At 43.7% G+C, this 18,883-nt stretch overlaps 1 protein-coding gene across 3 annotated transcripts; it reads right to left on the bottom strand.

Annotated features, from left to right (window-relative positions):
- Window positions 1-8,836: 8,836 nt before the first annotated feature.
- Window positions 8,837-18,579, bottom strand: LOC311026427 (single-minded homolog 1-like). Of its 3 annotated transcripts, none has more exons than XM_084029992.1 (12): window positions 18,395-18,579; window positions 17,331-17,748; window positions 16,051-16,133; window positions 15,870-15,959; window positions 15,647-15,755; window positions 15,304-15,389; window positions 14,765-14,964; window positions 14,485-14,591; window positions 14,160-14,307; window positions 11,645-11,801; window positions 11,149-11,536; window positions 8,837-10,728 (listed from the first exon to the last, which is right to left on the bottom strand). In XM_084029992.1, exons 2-12 carry the CDS (start codon window positions 17,503-17,505, stop codon window positions 9,986-9,988), a joined length of 2,286 nt encoding a protein of 761 aa, XP_083886118.1. In that variant the 5' UTR covers window positions 17,506-17,748; window positions 18,395-18,579; the 3' UTR covers window positions 8,837-9,985. The 3 variants fall into 3 exon arrangements, with proteins under 3 accessions (XP_083886118.1, XP_083886119.1, XP_083886120.1); XM_084029993.1 differs by having other exon boundaries at window positions 11,149-11,533; XM_084029994.1 differs by lacking the exons at window positions 16,051-16,133; window positions 17,331-17,748; window positions 18,395-18,579 and having other exon boundaries at window positions 15,647-15,751; window positions 15,870-15,893.
- Window positions 18,580-18,883: the final 304 nt, after the last annotated feature.

Below are 18,883 nucleotides of genomic sequence, written 5' to 3'. Positions count from 1 at the left end.
TTTATGACCAGCAGCTGCTCTTGCAGCCCATGACCCACACAGCTGGGTGTCAGATGTGGTCTCCCTGTAAGCAGAAACTTATCTGGCAACCCAACATCAGTCGAAGGCTGGACAGAGAGGGGGCAGGGGTAAGGAGGAGAGAGAGGACCAAGTGGGAGAAAGATGGAGATGGATCGTAGAGCAGAAAAGGAAGGAATGACAGGAAGCAGATGAGAGCAAGAAAGAGAAATGGAGTCAAAGGGGGGAAAAACAAGAAAAAAAAAGAAATACATAAAGCTTGTGAAGGAGAAGTCGTGACACGGACAAAAAAAAAAGTGTGACATGTGGTTCAAGACAATTGATTTGAATGCGCCGGCTAAGCTCTGCATTGATTTCTGCTGGTGTAGAGAAAGCAAAATGTTTGTATTATTTCATAAGCCAATTAGCTGCAAGGAGACTCCTCTCCCCGTGTGCCTATTGACCCACAGTCTGTGGCTACAGCTTTATTGTCTGGGGGGCGCTCTATAAAAGATCAATAACAGGCGAGTGATTGGATTATGGGCTAATCAATGCATTGTACTAATATATCACCAGAGTGATTACAGAGCACTGGCTAATAGGAGGCCTTAGAGAGCGGTAATGACATCACACTCCTAGCTGGCGGTCAGGAGAAGGAAAAAAACCCTGCATGTTTCAGATCAAGTGTGGCGTGGATGAAATTATTCATGTGTATGTATGTGTGCAGGTGCTTTTCACATGTGTCTATGTGTGTGTGTGTGTGTGTGTGTGTGTGTGTGTGTGTGTGTGTGTGTGTGTGTGTGTGTGTGTGTGTGTGTGTGTGTGTGTGTGTGTGTGTGTGTGAGTGTGTGTGTGCAGGGGGTAGTGTGGGGGTAGATGATGGGTTGATTTTCTTGATTCTTCAAACAGCTGAAGAACAGTACTACCAGATGGCGGGTGATAGCTTGCTTAGAAGAGGCCATCATCATCTTCCTGCCGCAGCATAGTGACAGGACTCCGTTCCGACGCTGGGTTCACTGCAGCAACATATGGGGGAAACTGTGAGAATCTGTGGCCGTTCAAAGGAAAATCCATGGCTCACAACCTCTGCAGTCTCATTTCTTCCATTTTTCTAGTTGTTAAAAATCTAAATAGCAACGGGCAAGCTGCGTGTAGGATTATTGTTTTGTGTAAATGAATATAGAAAGTATTAAATTGCGGTATTTGCGGGGGAAATTGCCACCACGTGTTTCAGAACAACAACAGTGATTCAGATTGTGCTTGTGATGTTCATAATCCTCAAGTTTTCCAAGAGACATAAGCACTCAATTGTGATTCATGTACCATGAATAGTTCAAATTTAATTTAAATACAATTTTGTCAGTCTAAAAAAAATCATAAGAAAAAAAAAGCCTGGTTTTCACCTTTTTGTTTTTCAGCCAAATTATGTATTTCAATGTAATAAATAGGACAATTCTCTCAACCCATAAAGTAACACTTAATCCTAAAAATGTAACCATTTATGAAACAGTGATATATATTTAAGCCAGTGTTCAGGACCAACAGCAGAAAGCAGCCAGTGTGTAGAGTTGTCCATTGTCTGCTCGACTGAGAGGAGAAACGTGACTGGCAGGCTAATCTTGTTAGACACTTAGCACCAGAATGCCAGAAAGTAATGATGTAATGATAATGATGAACCTTTTCGCAAGTAATTATCCGTGTTTATCAACACGCGTCAGGCCATTTACTATAATTGAGTGAGAGACAGTCAGCAATCTCGTCGCTGCCTTTCAGTACTTCTTTGAATTGCCAAGTATTTAAAAGTCTGACTGATATCAATAGATACACACTGCCCCACCATGCTAGTGTGTAAGGAGTAGTGCTTTTGACCCAGTTCTGTATCTAACCCCCCCCCCCCCCCCCCCCAAAGGCAAGAGAAAGTCAAATGAACGAGACGTGGTTTAACACCTTAAATCCCTTTTAAGGTGTCTTTGTTTGGTTTCTTCTTAGCTGCTTTGTCCCAAGTCTCCTGCTCAAATACGAGGCAGAGACATCATCTGTGAGCTCTGCTAAAGTTCCTGTTTGCTCAAGAGTTTAGGAGGCTTTTATGTGACTGATTGTAAATGAGCCATTACAGGATATCATAAGAAGAGACTTTTTTTTTTTTTTTAAAAAGGGGAAGGAGAGAAAAAAATGTGGATGTAAGCTTTAGAAAATAAGAGCTTGGCTTTATTTATTCATTGTTGTTGTTCAGTTAGTTTTGTTAGTTATGTGTTCGTAAAAAAAAAATGTTTATTTTTTTTTTTTTAAAGCACTTTTTGTTTGTGTTCGATTCTGCATATGCTGACATTTTGATATATTTGTAATGTTGCAGTTTGCATAATAATACCAATTATAAAATACAATATTTAATATATTTTTAATATTAGTAACCATCTTTTTTTTTTCTCCCAACACTGACACTGGGAATAACGCGCTCTCTGTGACATCACACATGTACACTTTATCTGTATCTATATGTTAAACCCATGTCTTCTTTCACGTGACAACCAGGAGCTGTGATGCCTGTTTCTGACTGCTGACAGTTTCCTGGCTGTTTAAGTGTCCGTTTAAAAGCTGCTCCCGTCCCAGAGGGCTTGTCTTTTACCCGTCAGCCCTGTCGAAAGCACTAATCACCGTACAAAGCTGAGGGAGCGCGCCGTGCGCTTGTTAGCCCCTCGTCCCAATCTTCTGCCACGTCCCCCCCTTTGACATCCACACGGGCACTTAATTCCCCCCTATTATGTTCTTATTTTTCTATAGCCTCCTAATGAGACAAGAAAGGGGAGTATCAGGTTGTGTCCATTGATGCGACGGGCCCGGCGTGCGTTGAATGCGTGTGAATGCATGTGCCCGGCGCTCTGAGCCATCTGCCCATCACGGGAACATGGCGTGTAATAACAGAATCATGACCGTGGAGATCAGGGCCCCGGCAGGGAGCCTTGTATTCATGGAGCTTTAAAGGCAGCCGTCCAACACTGATCAGACACGCCCCAACACGTACCCCCCCGTCGCTGCCTCTTTATGTGCACCCTAAACCCTCACGTACTCCCTGATTCCATCCTCCCAGCGGCGCGGGCCTCAGACTCCATGTTGCCAGGGGTGACGTGGCCGCTGGGGTCAGAGGTGCTTGTTGGAGGTGAGGTTCAGACAGTGGGCCCATCTGATAGGACCATCTGGAAGAGTGACCTGACATAATTAGTTATTAATTCTTCTGGAGGGGAGGTATGTGTGTGTGTGTGTGTGTGTGTGTGTGTGTGTGTGTGTGTGTGTGTGTGTGTGTGTGTGTGTGTGTGTGCGTGTGCGTGTGCGTGTGCGTGTGTGTGTGTCAGCTAATGCTCCTGTTTGCACCGAGACCACAGATGTGACTTGTGTTAGAGAGAAAGCATCATGTGTGTAAAAGCAACACCCATCATCATATTTTATTTTATTTTATTTGTTGGAGAATCCTTCATTGAGTCAGTTTAGTGTTTTGCTCAAATTCTGGTGCATAAATTGCCAGATTTAAAACAACGTGACATCACAGTGAGACGCTTACACGCAGCTAGAAATGAGTTTCATGTAGAAAAATGACTCAATCCACACGTTTTGGTTCAAGTTTTTCCAGTCAACGGTTCCATTGATTTAAGAATCATAGAGGAGGAAAACAAAACTGCTTTTGCTTGAGTGTTGATGTGCATTTTTATTTGCATGCTTAACATGGGAGCTGGGCAAACTGAAGTAAAAGTACATTGTGATACATTTGGAGGACACTCAATAAGGAAATCCACTGGACAGTAATAGATTGATGATATAATAACATTAGAGATGTTTCTCTTTAAGGGGGAAAATGGAAGGAAAGTCATAATAAGCTCATTTGCAGAGAGATAATCATCACCAGCATGTTTACAGTAACTTGGAGTTGGTATTTGATAATTTGCTTCAAAAAGCTCTTTGTGCAGAGTGTGTAATGTGACTATGGAGGACTCCTGCTGCTGCTGCTGCTGCAGGGGAATCTCCTCATTGGCATGCAGGCAGCGACTTGGAGCCGTGGAGCACCGGCACCCTCTCTCTGGGGACTCGCTCCTCCTCGCTCTTTCCTTTCTCCTTCCTTCTCCTTGTCTGTCTCTCTTTCTCTCTCTCTCCCTCTTGCCCCCATCGTACAGCTGTCACAATATCTGCTCGGCACGAGTGCTGGAGGGATCGCAGGAGTAGGAGAGGCCCGGGCTGATGTGCCACTTTAGAAGCAGGCGATGTCAAAACAGAACGGGCTGAAAGGCCCTCTCGTGAGAGGGGGCTGAATCAATCTTAAGAGTTATGAGCGATTTTTGTAGCGTGCGTGCGGTATGATTTTTTTCATTGCACGGGGGGATTATGCTCGTAACTCAACAGGAAATCATTTAATACAGATATATTTCCAGTGGCTAACATATCTCCCTAATGAAATCGTTGGAAGCGATAACAAACAGTGTGAGACGCAAAAAAAAAAATATGGCAGCATCGGAATTCATTCTGACCCGATCTTGGCAGATTGCAGACGTGTTTACTTTGAGATGCAAACAAACAAGCAAACAAACACAACTCATTGGCATGAGTTGGAGAGCATTTTGCAGAGATGTTGACGTGAACAATGGCAGAGGAGAGAGAGGGAGAGGCCTTGGATCCAGGGTGGATTTGGCAGGAGTGAAAGCAGTGAGAAGAGCGCTGATACCAGCCAGACTCAAGCTGTGGGCAAATCAAGCGTGAAATCAGGAACAAAGGGATTCACGGGATTGGAGGGCATTAGATTCACACTGTCTGAGCCTGTGTGTGTGTGTGTGTGTGTGTGTGTGTGTGTGTGTGTGTGTGTGTGTGTGTGTGTGTGTGTGTGTGTGTGTGTGTGTGTGTGACGAGGGGGGCTCAGGATATTGTACTTGTAGTCTTTTTAATAGCCTTATTGCTGAGGGATTAGTGCATTTTGAATTAAGATGGTTTTGTTATGGTTTTGTGGAAATCCTCATTCTTTTGGTATGATCTTGTTAAAAGAAAAAAAAAAGTCCCATTGAAGTAATTAATATCCCATCAAGGCAATTTTGTAGTTTGAAGTTTGAGGGCTTTGCTCTTATATGGCCTGTGGGTTCTTGTGGTTTTAATGCCTCCAGGAATTGTGGACATCGTAGGAGCCCTGAATGCTGCAGATTCATCTCCAATCTTTCTGCATCATTTATTATTATTAGGTCATTATTATTATTATTAAGTCATCATACTTAACCCTCATCCGACCAACGTATTTAACACACAAGGACTAAGAACAAACTGTAAGATGTTGGTATTTATTTATTTTTAATCACAAATTTAATAAAACTAATCTGAAGACATTAACACATTGATGAAAAATTACAATGATAGAATACAGAAGTGAGATATGAGAGGAAGATGTATACCAGCTGGTAGGTTGAGGGTTAAGAGAGATTTTGTCATCTTTTTGCTGAAACATCCACTTTGTAGAAACATGGAGCCTGATGCAGCTTATTCCTTTGTGCCAGACTTATTGTCCAAAACACATCAATGAGCAACACTGTTGCTTTGGATAACATGTTCCTTAATTCCGAAGAACCTGGAAGTTTATTTTAAGACATTCCCGCTACATCCTGACATCCTGTAGTACATGTTATTCCTGCTTGAGTTATATTTGCTAAAAACTCCAAAGTCCAGCTGTTTTAGGAAGTTATTGAGCCTTTTTGAAATATATATTTCTGACCTGTTTTTAAAGATTCTTGTTTCCTTGTCTCAGCACAAATTGGAGCTTAAAGACCGTCTAACACACCGTTGGTCTGGTCTTTTAATGAGTTTTTTCAGCAAAAGATTACATCCTTTAACTTTAAACTGTGTTCATTCTAAATCCCGTAAGGTCACCACATATCAAGAGCAATTAGCTCCTAACTCAGGTGCTTCGACACGAAGAAAAGCCTTATTTCCTCTCCGCTTTAGAATGACCTTCGTCTCCTGGCTCGGCCAATCAGATCGACCGGATGACCTCAATATCCTGGTTTACCCAATCAGAACATCTAAATGTGTTCCGGTGCAACAAGGTCTGCAGTAGAGGTGTCACTAAACACCCTGGTTGAATGATTTTCCCAGCTCTTCTGCTGTTTGGCCCTCGGTCCACTTGTTCACAGGTGACTCACCGGCAGAAGCGGCCGACTTTATCGCTCCGTGGGAAACGTTTAGAGTTCAAAGTGCCTCGCAAATTTCCAAGCTGAAAGAAATAAGGAGATAAGAGGAGAAGAGGCATTTAACAATCATAAGATGTTCATTCGCGCTCAAAGAGGCCCAAAAACAAAAAAAAGAACAGACAAAATGAAAACATGTTGAAACATTTTCCTCTGGTCTGAAGCGGCTTCATAAGGGTGACTAAGCAGCAGGTTAAATTATGGAGGCGCTGGTGGGGGGAAACACTTTAATGGATGTATGAATATGCAATTGTTTCTCAATGCCGGGGCCTGAAATCAATCAAGTGGACGTTTCGGGGGCTATTCTGGGCCTCGCCACCTGCACCCTCGTCGTCCGTGGTGACGTTGCGATCCGTTTCTCCCTTCGCTCTACAGTTCACTACTTTATCTCTAACTGCTAATGCCTGGTGGTGTAAACAAAGATGATCCATGCATGCTTTTTATTTGTGGCATGGCAGTTAAATTAGCCTGCGAGTAAAGAAATAATTAACATCATCAGTTCTTGCAAAAAGATCCTTGTGTTTTTGATTGATTGATTTGATTCTAGTCCCAACTGTTATTTTTCAGCAACTTCAAAAAGCCTACATTTTTTTAAAGATACTTCGATTGCTGTTTAAAAGAGGTCTCTGTTAATCTGTTTACAGTACTTTTAATTAAATTCTTGAAATACTTCCATTTTATGAAGTACTGCATTAATGTAGTCATATTTTTATTCCACTGTATTTGTCTGATAATTATAGTTTCCTACTTTTTCCACAACCTGGCAACCCAGTCTATATTCTAATTCATGACTGATCTGAGTTGTGAATGATTTATTTGTAGCGATTAAACCATCCATTACAAAGGGTGACTTAACAGAGAGTGGCGACAATTTGGAATGCAAAACATTTTACCACTTAGAAGATATGGTAATTTATTATAGAGTAAGCCGTTTATAAAGTAGTTTAAATTTGCTCCACCACGAGCAGCATCAAAGTGCTGCTTATACAATATTTCATCAATATTTATTTCATTATATAAGAATAATTCTGCACGATGAGTACTCTTGAGCACTTCTGACACTTAAAGTGTATTTCACTGAGAATACTTACATACTTTTACTTCGGCACCATTTCTGATACTTTGACTGTAATGCAGCATTTTTTATATTGTGGTATTGGATCTGACTGCTTTACTTTAGTATCTGTTTTTTCCAAATCTGTAAGAACACTTTTTTCCTCTCTGGGGATCTATAATTGCCTGTTTTTTTCTGTAGGACTGAGGTAGAGCAAGCCTTTTGGGTGGAGGGGTGTTTGCAAGTGTACAAAGTCTGGGCAAAAGGCCCAGTGTTTGGCCACATTTGTAGCCGACTCTACACGTGAAAGCCTTCGGGGCACATCAGGCGAAAGCCCCAGTGTTTAGAGGAGAAAAAACTCTTATTATTGAAGTATCTCAGCAATAAAAACACACACACACACCTTCTCAGCCTCGGTGAGGAGTGGTGTGGTAGCTCTGCCTCCTGGAATGACAGTGGCGGTGATGTCTGGCAGACCATCACATGGTCGTGTCAGCAGTGACTGATGGGAGCTCTGCATCCAAGGCCCAGGCCGTTTCCAGGTCCCTCTCAGCTTAGACAGCCAGGCAGGCCGGCTCTCCGGCTACATCGGAATAACTTACATATATTTAAATACATGGCAGAGAAATTGCCTCCGAGCAGAGGTCAGAGCGGCTAAACGTGCAAGTGCAACTGCTTTGAACGGCGGGGACGTGCCGCCGCAAGCGCATTTCCAACGTGACAGCTCGGTAGTCACACCGGCAGTTTGCTGCTGTAATGACTTGTAGATGTGTTTGGACGAGGTGTTTGTAACGATGCCCTCCTTTTTAATTGTTGTCGTCGGGCACGGCTAAAAGAAGAATCGAAGAATGAGGTTTTTTGGCATTCTATACTTTTTATTATTCTCAACAAATTCCATGGGAAGACCAAACCAAAGGGCGGATTGGTCCTACCAAGTGTATCCATAGCTTATTTCTCCGCGCCATCGAGCTCCTTTTGTTGTCTAAAACCTATTAAACACATCAAAGAGCAACATTGTAGTGGGTGACATGTTCCTTCATTACTTTACAATCAATAGATTCTAAATACACCATCCTCCTGCCATTAATACTCGTGTAGAAATCCGCAACTGAAAATAGTCCCCACCAAATGTACTGTATTCGCTCCTTGTTGGGTAAAGTTGGATGAAGAACTACAGTGCTCAGCTGTTTTAGGAAATTATTTAGCTTTTTATCAAAAATGAAATATATTTGTGACCCAGATTTGCATCTTTGCACATTTTTTATTTTTTTATTTTTTTATTTTTTAAGCGTTTTAAGGTCCTTTTAAGGTTTTGTTTCTACAAAATAATTAACAATAAAGATGTGCTGTGTATAAACATACAGCATTTATATACATATATCAAATGTTTGTCATTACACCGAAAAAACCTGAACAAATTAACTTAATATCTATACATATATCTATGTATAACTATATTTATATCTCTATTCATCTTCCAATGCATTGTTCAATTGAGGAAAGTTGTCTAAAGTTATTATTGTTTTCACCTGTGAGGCAGCGGTGATGTGTGTGCGTCTTCATTCAAAGACGTGTGACAAAAATCAAGAGACAGAAGTAATTTGTTTTTCAACTGTATTCAGATTTAAGACCTTTTCAAAACCAATTAATAAATAATCTTGTCACTTCTTGCTCAAAAAGTTCATTGTGAGATGATATTTACATCATAAATTAAATAAGAAACTAAAGACATTCAACACATTTTTATAATGATTTTAACTCCTAAAAAGCAAAAATGAAGGGTTTTTCTTGGAGAACAACTGCATGTGGAGCATGATTTAAGGTTTACACTAACAATGTGGGTTAGCAGTTAAAGTGAGGTCAAAACAGGGAAAACTATACTCTGATATGTAAATATTGTTTCAGCCACAACTGATACACATAATGGCTAAATTTAGAGGGCAGGGGGAGATTACAAATGTGTTGTTGTTTAGCGTTCTCTCTCTTTGCACTCAAAGTGAAGGTATTTCACATTAAAACAAGTTGACCTTTACCCTTTTACACATCAGAGGCAGTTTTCTTTCTGTTTTCCACACAATTTTTTCAACTCATGTTGGTGGAATCCAACACGACCAAAGATACTACGTGGACAGTTTAAAAAATGACACATACAGAAAACAGCCCACTGACAAATAAATACCAGGAAACATTGACATCTTACAATAGTGAAAACTCTCGCCTCTTTCAGGTGAAGGAGCGGTGGAACAACACTTTTTCGTGATTGCCTTTCGGAAACAGTGTCCGGGACAGATTAACTCGCGTGGCCAATGGTGCGTGAGGCGTTCGGAACAGAAACACTAGCTTGATGTTTAACCAGACTAAAGATTTGGGTCACCTTTACAGGGGGAGGGGGAGGGGGGGGAGTTCAGTTCACCATTAAAATAACACTATATTCTTATGTCATGGAGCAAACCTCCGCCCTGTGAAGTGACGTACCAAACATCACCTCTCCAACACTCATCCTCCCATGATAAATCAAAGAGAACGATGTGATACAAAGGCAGACAAAACACAAATTGTGCTGAATGAGCCACCGAGGGCCCGTCAACCCAGTGCAGGTACTTTTCATCCCTCTTTTTTTTTTCTTTAATTGTCCGGCCATTTGTGTCTGATCAGTGTTTGCGTGTGGACCACCTTACTGTGACATCCTCATCTAGAGAACGAGGCCTATCTGCACCAGACATCGTCAGCTCCCGTTGGTGATGATCACTGAGGTGGCCTTGTGTCCCTGCATTTGCTCCGCCTGCATCCTCACGTGGGACGCCACGTCGTACTGGACTCCTCCACAGGCCAGGCTGGAGTAACTCCGCAGGTTCTCCGGGTCGTACAGGTGCTCCAGGGAGTATCCAGTCAAAGCATAGGCCGCTTGCCTGTCCAGCGGCTGCCTCTCCTGGGCGGCATAGAGCAGCGGGCTCCCCTGGGGCTGTGGAGGGTGGGGGGACAGATCCGTCTGCATGTAGTCTTTGGCGAGGGCGAGGCCCGACCTGGGGATCCCGTCGGAGCTGGGGCTGCTGAGGCGCGACAGAGACGCCGGGCTGGTCGTGTTCTCGTCGTTGTCGTGCGGCCCGAGCACTTTGCCGCCGTCCCGGTGATGGAGGCGTTCGGAGGAGAGGTCGACGCTCGGGGCTCCGGGGCCACGGCATACGACGCTGGTCATGGCGAGCTGGGAGTGGTGCGTCAGCGTGGGGGTGAAGCACGGGCTGTGGGCTTTGGCGAGGCCCGAGACGTCCAGCGGCGCCTTGTGTTGTTGCAGGCGGCTCTCTTCCTCTTTGATCATCTGCTGCGTGGCTCGGATCAGGGTCTCCATCTTGCTGGGCTCTCGGGGGGTCGCCCGGAAGTGGTCACCGTGATAGCGCTCGCCTGAATCGCTGGTGGACCCGCCTCCGTCGGGTGAACTCACTACGCTGTCTTCATCCCAGTGGCCCCGTCCTGTAAGGGGAGTTCAATGGTTGCATTTCAGAAAAGGGAAATCAATTAATCACATTGTCTTAATAAGTAATTTAATTATTTTGGTGTGAAAACTCCACCATTTCTTCTCATGTATTGCACTAAAACCAGGAGTCGCCTGTGTAATGTGTATGTTTTGCTTTAAATGCGTAGAGAACCGAGGTCTTGGCAGCAGCACAGTGGGGGTTTTTTTCCCCTGTTTGAGGATGTGAAATGTGAAACAACTTGGCTTTCAATTGCAGGCAATTTTTGAACAGATGGTAGCAATCGGCACACTGGCAAGACACGGCGTAAACAACTTAGCATGTCCCATAATAACATTTGGAAAACAGCTACCACGAGAAGTTAGGCCAGTGCTATTTTCAGAGACAGATGGTCGCGGTCTCGACCCTCACACCTCACCGTGAATGGCTCCGTGGTAGGATGTGATTTCGTAGCCCTCGCTGTTCTCCGCGGACGATTTTGGCAGCGAGAGCACGGAGCGTGTGGCGTCCCACCACACCTCCCTCCCCGACTGGGGGGTTCCGAGGAAGTAACGGCCGCTCTGGCATCGCACGCGGTCACAGGTGGTGGTGTGAGGATGCGTCTGGGCATGGGCGAGATCCTCCTCTGATAAACCCAGGCCGTAACACAGGGAGCCCGAGTCCGGATACAGTCTGTAGGCACAAGACGCCTCCGCGGCCTCGCCGGGATCCAGCAGCTGAGGGGACGCGGAGTCCGTCAGCGGACTCCCTCCCCACTGGCTGTCTTGGTCGGACTCTGAACGCTCTGGGTTGAAAGCTGAAAACTGCTGAAAGAAACAAGAAAATCCCAGTTTTTGTGAATCTCTTCCCATCGAGTTAGCCTGCACCGGGTCTCCGTTTCTGGATTTAGCTGTAGGAAACCATACGTTTATTACCTGCGGGTAGGGCGACACTCTGGCTTTGGCCTTGGCCTGGGTCAGACGTGACTTGGTGCTCTTCCTCTCTTCGCTGTGACTGTCGGCGTAGGGGAAGGCCGGCTTGGTGGGGCTCATTTGGTCCAAAGACAGCTGCATTCCCTTATACTCAGTATCCCTTTGGACACAAACAAAACATATGTTAGAGATAACAAAAAAATTTAAGTTTGAGCCCATATTTATCCAGGTTGTGACTTTTTAGCCACGCTAGCAGCTCAACGTTGGCCAGTGAGACTGAAATATCTCGGATGGATTGACATGAAATTTGGTACAAAGAAACTGATGATGATCCTTCTCAGAATAATAGCTCAGAAATGTTATTTAGTGTCCCTTAATCTTATTGTGTCCAATGCAAAACAAACAAGATTCCCATCCGCCTCAACTGCACCTGTGTTTGGTGCTAATTAGCACAAGTTAGCATGCTGCTTAAAAACTATACCTGCTAAACATCATGTTAGCATGGTTAGCATAACCTGCGACCTCACATAGCTGCCACTGTGGCTGCTCTTAAATGAGTTTAAACAGCATCTCTACTTTGCTTCGGTTAAAAAGTACCGTCTGGCCTTCTTTCTCCCTTGTACAGTCTCGGTGGCAGCGTTGCACCGAGTGACATAATCAGTCTGCAGACGTCTTGGCCAATATTGAACATAGATAACTTCACTGCGCAGACTTATTTTGCAAACACTTTTCACACCGTGAGCGACGTGACGACTATGAGAAGTGAAAACATTCCCGATAAATATCAAGAGAAAGTCCTCCCACTTCTGAGATAAATAACAGACACCACGGAAAAGTTAATCATTCGTCTCGGTCGTGCAACCATTGCCAGGCTAGAAAACGACGCAGAGTGAGTATGCACACACACACACACACACACGTGTAGATCCACTATCTCTGCACTGGATGTCCTCTGCAAGCATCTTATGGGAACTTTTTTATTTTTCATTTTTGGGGCTTTTTCCTTGTATATGTGTCATGCAGCTCGTGCACCATCTTTGACATTTTAACCCACTGTCCCGTGGCTGAACTCGAGCGTCGCTGTCGAGGGAGTGAAAAGGCTCCTGTGTCAAGTGTTCGGCAAACATGAGCCCATTCTTAACTTATCACATCAACGGTATGTAATAGCAGCTGCCTGGCATTTTAAACCCTGTGGCCCATCCCTGACCCTGCACAGCCAGCCTCTTTAATATGACTCTAAATATGACCCATTCTTTATGTACAACACCTTAGGGGAAAGGCCGTGTTTGGATAGCCGCTGCACAGTGCGAGTGTTATTTGCTCACGCAGGTATAGTTGCGCCGGCTGGTTTCTGCATCCTATCTGTGCTCTGGATGACTTATGTCTGAGCCAATAATGTTGGGCCTTTGTGCAAACTCAGCTGTGTTAGTCGAATTCCACCTCAGGGGTCAATGTCAGAGCACCTCATGTCTCCTCAACCTCCGAGCATGATTTATTAATGGATTCTTGTTGGGTTAAAAAACGCTGAATTGAATTGCTGTTTGTTTCTTTTTAATGTAGGTGCATTTTTTTTTTTTTTTTTTTTTTTGAGCCTTTGGATACTTCTGTGTTGGAGCTAATTATGCGATTGGAAATTCACTGCCTGTTTTAATACAGTTACTTTGTTTTTCCTCCTTGCAGCATTGGAGAAATCAATGCGTAGACTGCAGCCATATGCATGCGCACACGTACAGGGAGTCACACAAACACCCAGTTACTCACACACACACATATGCACACGCACACACATGCACACACACGCACACTGAAGAGCCACATGTGGATCAACCAAACTTAACGAGGAAAATCTAACATGTGCTACAGCTATGAGATAGCTATTGATTCCTAGTTCACCGTTTGATCGATTTTGCTTTCCACAGACTGCGGATCGATGGTGACAGTAGAGGTTTTTTGATGGGGTTGAACCCTGGTGTTTGTCTTGCTGTCTCAAAGGGCCTTAGTGTTCTTTGTGCTCTCATAACACACAACCGCCTGAGCCAGGCAGCCGCAGCATTAGGCGGATTTGTACAGAGAGGCTACAGAGGGATAAAGAGACGGATTTCTCCGAGAGACAAAGAACCATGATACCACAGATTGAACTGCAAGCATGCATCATGAGAGTGAATGATATTATTTTACTTAATCTAGTTAAATAATCAATGCTCCTCCCTTTGCAAACACCATTAAAAATGCAGTTGCTTTTAGCTCAGTCGCCCCTTAAACCTTGTGTTATGTTTACGTAGCTGTGATTTTTAGGAATCGAAGTCCAACATGCGCTAAGTGTACCGACTTGATATTTAAAATGCACGATTCATACACAAAAATGAAAGAGTCCAACGTACGTAAAAGATACCTTTTCCATGAACAAATGTGTCAAAGTTCTAGGCATTAGGAATATAATCTTGCATTCTTGAAGCAGTCCATTCCCCGTGAAAGGTTTGGCCCCGACTCCGAGCTGGGAATATTAAGTGACACTTACGTGAGGACGTAGTTGACACTGACTATGCAGTGAGGTCTTGAGGACCGGCTGTTGTGGACGATTGTGGCGTAACTCTGGACCCAGACCCAGCCGCCGTGCTTGGCCAGGAAGCGGTAATACTTAGTGGTGACTTGTCCTTTTACCAGCACTGAAGGAGAATTAGACAGAAGACAGAGATTAATGTACATAGTGTGTGTGTGTGTGTGTGTGTGTGTGTGTGTGTGTGTGTGTGTGAGAGATTGACTGCATGTGGTCGGCTGCAGCAGGCTGACAAGAGAAGGTTGGCCCGCTGTAAAAAGCATAACAGTGCAGGTTGGTGACTCACGGAGATGGTGTGCACAGCGGAGATGGAAGATGTCACAGCCGTGGACGTGATGGTACAGGGTTTTCTCTATCAGGTCCTGGGGCTCATAACCGGTCAGCTCTGCCACCCTGGAGAGGAATTAACCGCTTGTTTTTTCCCCCAAAAAATATATGCAAAGTGATACCTCAGATTTCTCCGTTTGGAATCCCTTGTTTACTTTAACCCTCTTAATGAAAAATGTACAGTACGTGCTCGACAGCGAGAACAATTATTGTCCCAAGCAGCAAAACTGGCTGTGTACCTGGAGTCCAGGAAAATGAGCTTCATGTCCAAACTGGCTCTGAACATGAACATGTTGCTGTGCAGCTTGATCTCGGTGACGGCGCTGGGCGGCAGGGAGTGACCCACGGCAACCAAGCCCACGTTCTGGTAGCAGCCCTCGAACGGCGACATGTCCAAGCTGTACTGACGGATCTTCAGGTAGCCGCTGCAGTGGATCACCTGTGGTGGTGACAGAATGCAGATAAGGAAATGACGAAATGCCCCTTTATAAAGAAGGGGTAATTACATAGCATGATTTAATAGATGCATCATTTATATGATGGACCAGAAATATAATTAAAATAGTAAATATTAGTGAAAAACAATATTATAGAAATACAAAAGGATAAGATTTTTTCTATGTCAATGATGATCCATTTGAATATTGCTCTCCATTTTTCGTTACATTATAGAATGAATGATTCAATCATGGAATCGAATTATTCCACTGCAAGTGAGCGTTTAGTTAATTGATAAACAGTGAAGGGAAATATCGCAGGCCTGCAGCGACAGAGCTACCTTGTATCCGCCGCTGGTGAGGCCTGCGTTTCTTTTTGCCAGCACACATTTCATCCGCAGAAAGAACGAGCGCTCCGCTTCGTATTCTGAAAGAAAAGCATTATTTAATAATAATGAAAAAATAAATATATATATATTAGTAAGAATATGCAATGTCATTATTTATGTTACATTTCAAACTAAAATAAAAAGCTTTTATTTTACTGTTTCAGAATACTGCATTTCTAACACATCGGTACAGATTATTATTATCCGTTGCATTTGTGACCTTAATGACGGTAATATCGCTGCAAACAAACGTATTATTTCAGCAGCTGCAGGGAGGAGATGCGTGCTTTTTTACCTTGGGCGAAGTGGGAGTGATAGGGCTGATGTGGCGTCAGCACAGCTGTCATCTCGTCGTGGTCGGCAGGATGGACATACTCATAAATACTGTTCCCAGTCAACTCTACCTGTTGAGAATAACTCATGTAATTAACAGGTAAAGGCTCGGGCGATTCCATTCGCACAAAAAAAGGGGGTGAAAAAGCAAACGTATTCAATAGGCGTCGTGGCGTATAACGGACCTGAGACAGGCCTAAATGGACCGACGCGGTCTCCGAAATGTACATTATCTTCCCATCCGGAGCCACAACGAAGATGAACCCGTCCAACGTCTGCGAACAAACGACACAGTTACCTCTCACGGCCACAGATAATAAACAGTTAATTACGACGGTAATTATCAGCATCGTAATAATAATATACCTGCAGCAAATGAGCTCCCAGCTCTCGTCCGATATTGTCCAAAGATCGGGTCCGACTTACTTGACCCCAAGCCTCACCCAAACCTGGAGAGAGACATAAATACTGCTGTTTGGCTGTGGTATTTGAATATTAATAATGATAAACCATATTTTGTTATTGGTTCTATTATTATTTTTATTATTATTATTATTACTACTGCAGGTAGTGGAAAAGGCAGGACACACACACACACACACACACACACACGCCAAAAGGCCTATTTAGTGTTAAAGCATTTAAAGTGTCGCTTCCTGTCTGTCGCCTACAACTCGATAATCTGTTGGTGTTTACAAGTTGCACACGCGATTTGTCTCCGCTAACAACCGCGTTATTAGACTTTCAGTCTGGAGGAGTGACGTCACAAACCGCTGGATGTTTGAATGCATCACGATGCTCCGGGAAATATTATTTTATCATTTATTTATTTATTGTAAATACGCTGCTTTTTAATACCTTATATTAAAACCAGATTGTTGGCCCTTGTTTAGCCGTGATGCTCAGTGAAATTAATTCAGTTTTATGAGAAATCTCGCGGAGGTCTGGTGTCATTAATGACAGGTGCGGCTATATGGGGAAAAAAATAGCGGGTAGGCCTATAGAAAACCTCCACTTAAAAAAATCGGATGGATAATATTCAAAATACTACAGCTACAAAATATTATTTTCCCTGTACTTGAATAAAAAAAATAATTAAAAAAAAACACCTTTATGTTACATGTTATGACGGCTAAATATGAATAGGTTTGCTGCAACAACAAAAAAAGGTTGGGCTTCTGATTTCGTCATTAGGGTCGTTTTTCTTCTAGGCTGCATACGATTGTGCGCCTCCTGCTTCCTTTGCTGGAGCTGATTAGAAACCGTACGGGGCCTTTATGTTGAAATAATTGCTACGTCTTGTTCTCAGTCACGCAGTTAAAGAATCCTGCAGAGAGCCGTATAAAAGATGGTGGCACGTCGTCTCCTTTAGGCACACTGAACCCAACTCGACCATGATCCACGTGCAGATCAGTGAAAAAAATACCGTAATATACCTATTATATTCCTGTATGGCATATATATATCCCTATGGTAGTGTTGATATTATTAATAATTAGACGATTTTATTTGCAAAGTAACGCGTAACTAAATTATATTTCCATCGTGGGGTTACTAAATGATAAGGTAGCCTATTATTATAATATAATACTAGATGTATTTTCTCCCTCATAGAGCCTCGTCTGTCTACTGTGCTTCTCGCTCACCCTGAGGGAAAACAATCCTCATCTTCAGGTAACTCGTCGTCAGTCTTATGATGGAGGCTTTGTCCAGCTGGGATGTGATGGCCGACGGTAGAGGCAACATTTTGGCCAGTTCGTAAAATTCACTGTTCTCCTTTTCCCGTCTAGTCCTTGCGGCCGTTTTAGACTTCTCCTTCATGTCGGCGCCGGTTCACGGTATCCTTCCTTGTGCGAGGAGTTCAAACCGGCAGTTTCACTGATTCCTCTCCGCTTTCACTCCTTCTCATTGCAGATTATTATAAACTTTTTTTTTTTTTTTTAAGCAGCTGGAGCTTTAATGTAAACAGTCGAATCCAGAAAAGAGTGAATATCCCTGCAGGTCGTCCTGATTTCTTCAGCTGGTTGTTTAACCTCCACGGAGCTGCGGAATCCCATCCATCACCTGCAAAACACACAGGAAAACAACAAGCCCCCCCCCAAAAAACACATTATTGTCTCATCCAGCAGCCTGGAAAGCATCGCTGCATGTTGATGCGGAGGCCCACGTTGACCGCTGTGTTGTTGGGCTGTAAGAGGCCTACAACAACAGCATTAAATACATCCATCAAAATAAAAAGGCGAATTTATTACAGAAGTCAGTCTTGGCTTTTAACAACAATATATATTTAATTATAACAAATAAAAATAATCACAATAAGAGACAACAGCACTCTCTGCGTAAAACATATAAATACATGTTATGAAGAAACACGTTTTACATTTATAAATTATAAACCGATTGGCGAGGAACACACTGCAAACGTATCCGTGTCATGTCAGCCTTTCATATAATAAATAGTAAATATATAATTGAAATAGTTCTGCGTTTTTCAGGCTGTTGGTCACAGAGGCTTCGAGGAAATCTCCTTCGCCTCCAAACGCAGTTCCTGAAACGTGTTCGTGACACACTCTCCCCTCTCCGGGCCGAGGTGTTGCACTTATTTTTTTCAGACTACAAAAAATTCCTAACTTTACGCTGACGAGACGCGTTGAGACGGATATGTGTGCAGCATGTCCTACCCGCGCGGAGATACACTGTACTTTCCTACATCTGAATCGATCCTGTGGCCTCGCAAGGCAGCCTGCTGGGAATTTCACCTGTCCTGAACCGGGTTCACCAGTCGTCCCAGTTAAGTTTGGTCCTCGGGCTCCTCCTGGATTTTCCACCTGGAAAGGCGAACGGTGCCGTGCGCTGCATACACCTCTCCAAATTATTAAGGACGCGCAACGAGTGGCATTCGTGCCCAACAAGCCTCCTCTCCTCAACTATCTCAATGTCCCTCTCCGGAGCCGATCGAGACCCGCCCACCCTGCGCCCACCTCGCTCTGATTGGACGGGAGCGCCGAAAGTCCTTTCCGGATTGGACTCTTTCCGTGGGCGTCGACTTGGTGCGGACGAGGGTATGCGCGCTACTTGGCCTTGCCCGGAGCGAGCGCCGATGTGATCTTGTTGTGTTTTTGTCATTAACGTGGGGATCTCGGAGCAAGCTGGAATAAATAGATGCATCTGGATAAAAAAAAAAGCGCAGTAATGGGAA

Source organism: Eutrigla gurnardus (assembly GCF_963514095.1).
Source record: "Eutrigla gurnardus genome assembly, chromosome: 16".
NCBI classification, from domain to species: domain Eukaryota; kingdom Metazoa; phylum Chordata; class Actinopteri; order Perciformes; family Triglidae; genus Eutrigla; species Eutrigla gurnardus.
The sequence above is the reverse complement of the archived record's forward strand: the minus strand, read 5'-3'. Positions and strand labels throughout refer to the sequence as shown.

Excerpts from the sequence above, each read along its gene's own strand:
- LOC311026427 (XM_084029992.1), bottom strand. The coding sequence starts at position 17,505 with ATGAAGGAGAAGTCTAAAACGGCCGCAAGGACTAGACGGGAAAAGGAG. Across the intron at positions 15,756-15,869 it reads TCCATTTAGGCCTGTCTCAG|GTAGAGTTGACTGGGAACAG; the intron begins GTCCGTTATACG and ends TATTCTCAACAG. Across the intron at positions 15,390-15,646 it reads TCACTCCCACTTCGCCCAAG|AATACGAAGCGGAGCGCTCG; the intron begins GTAAAAAAGCAC and ends CTTTTCTTTCAG.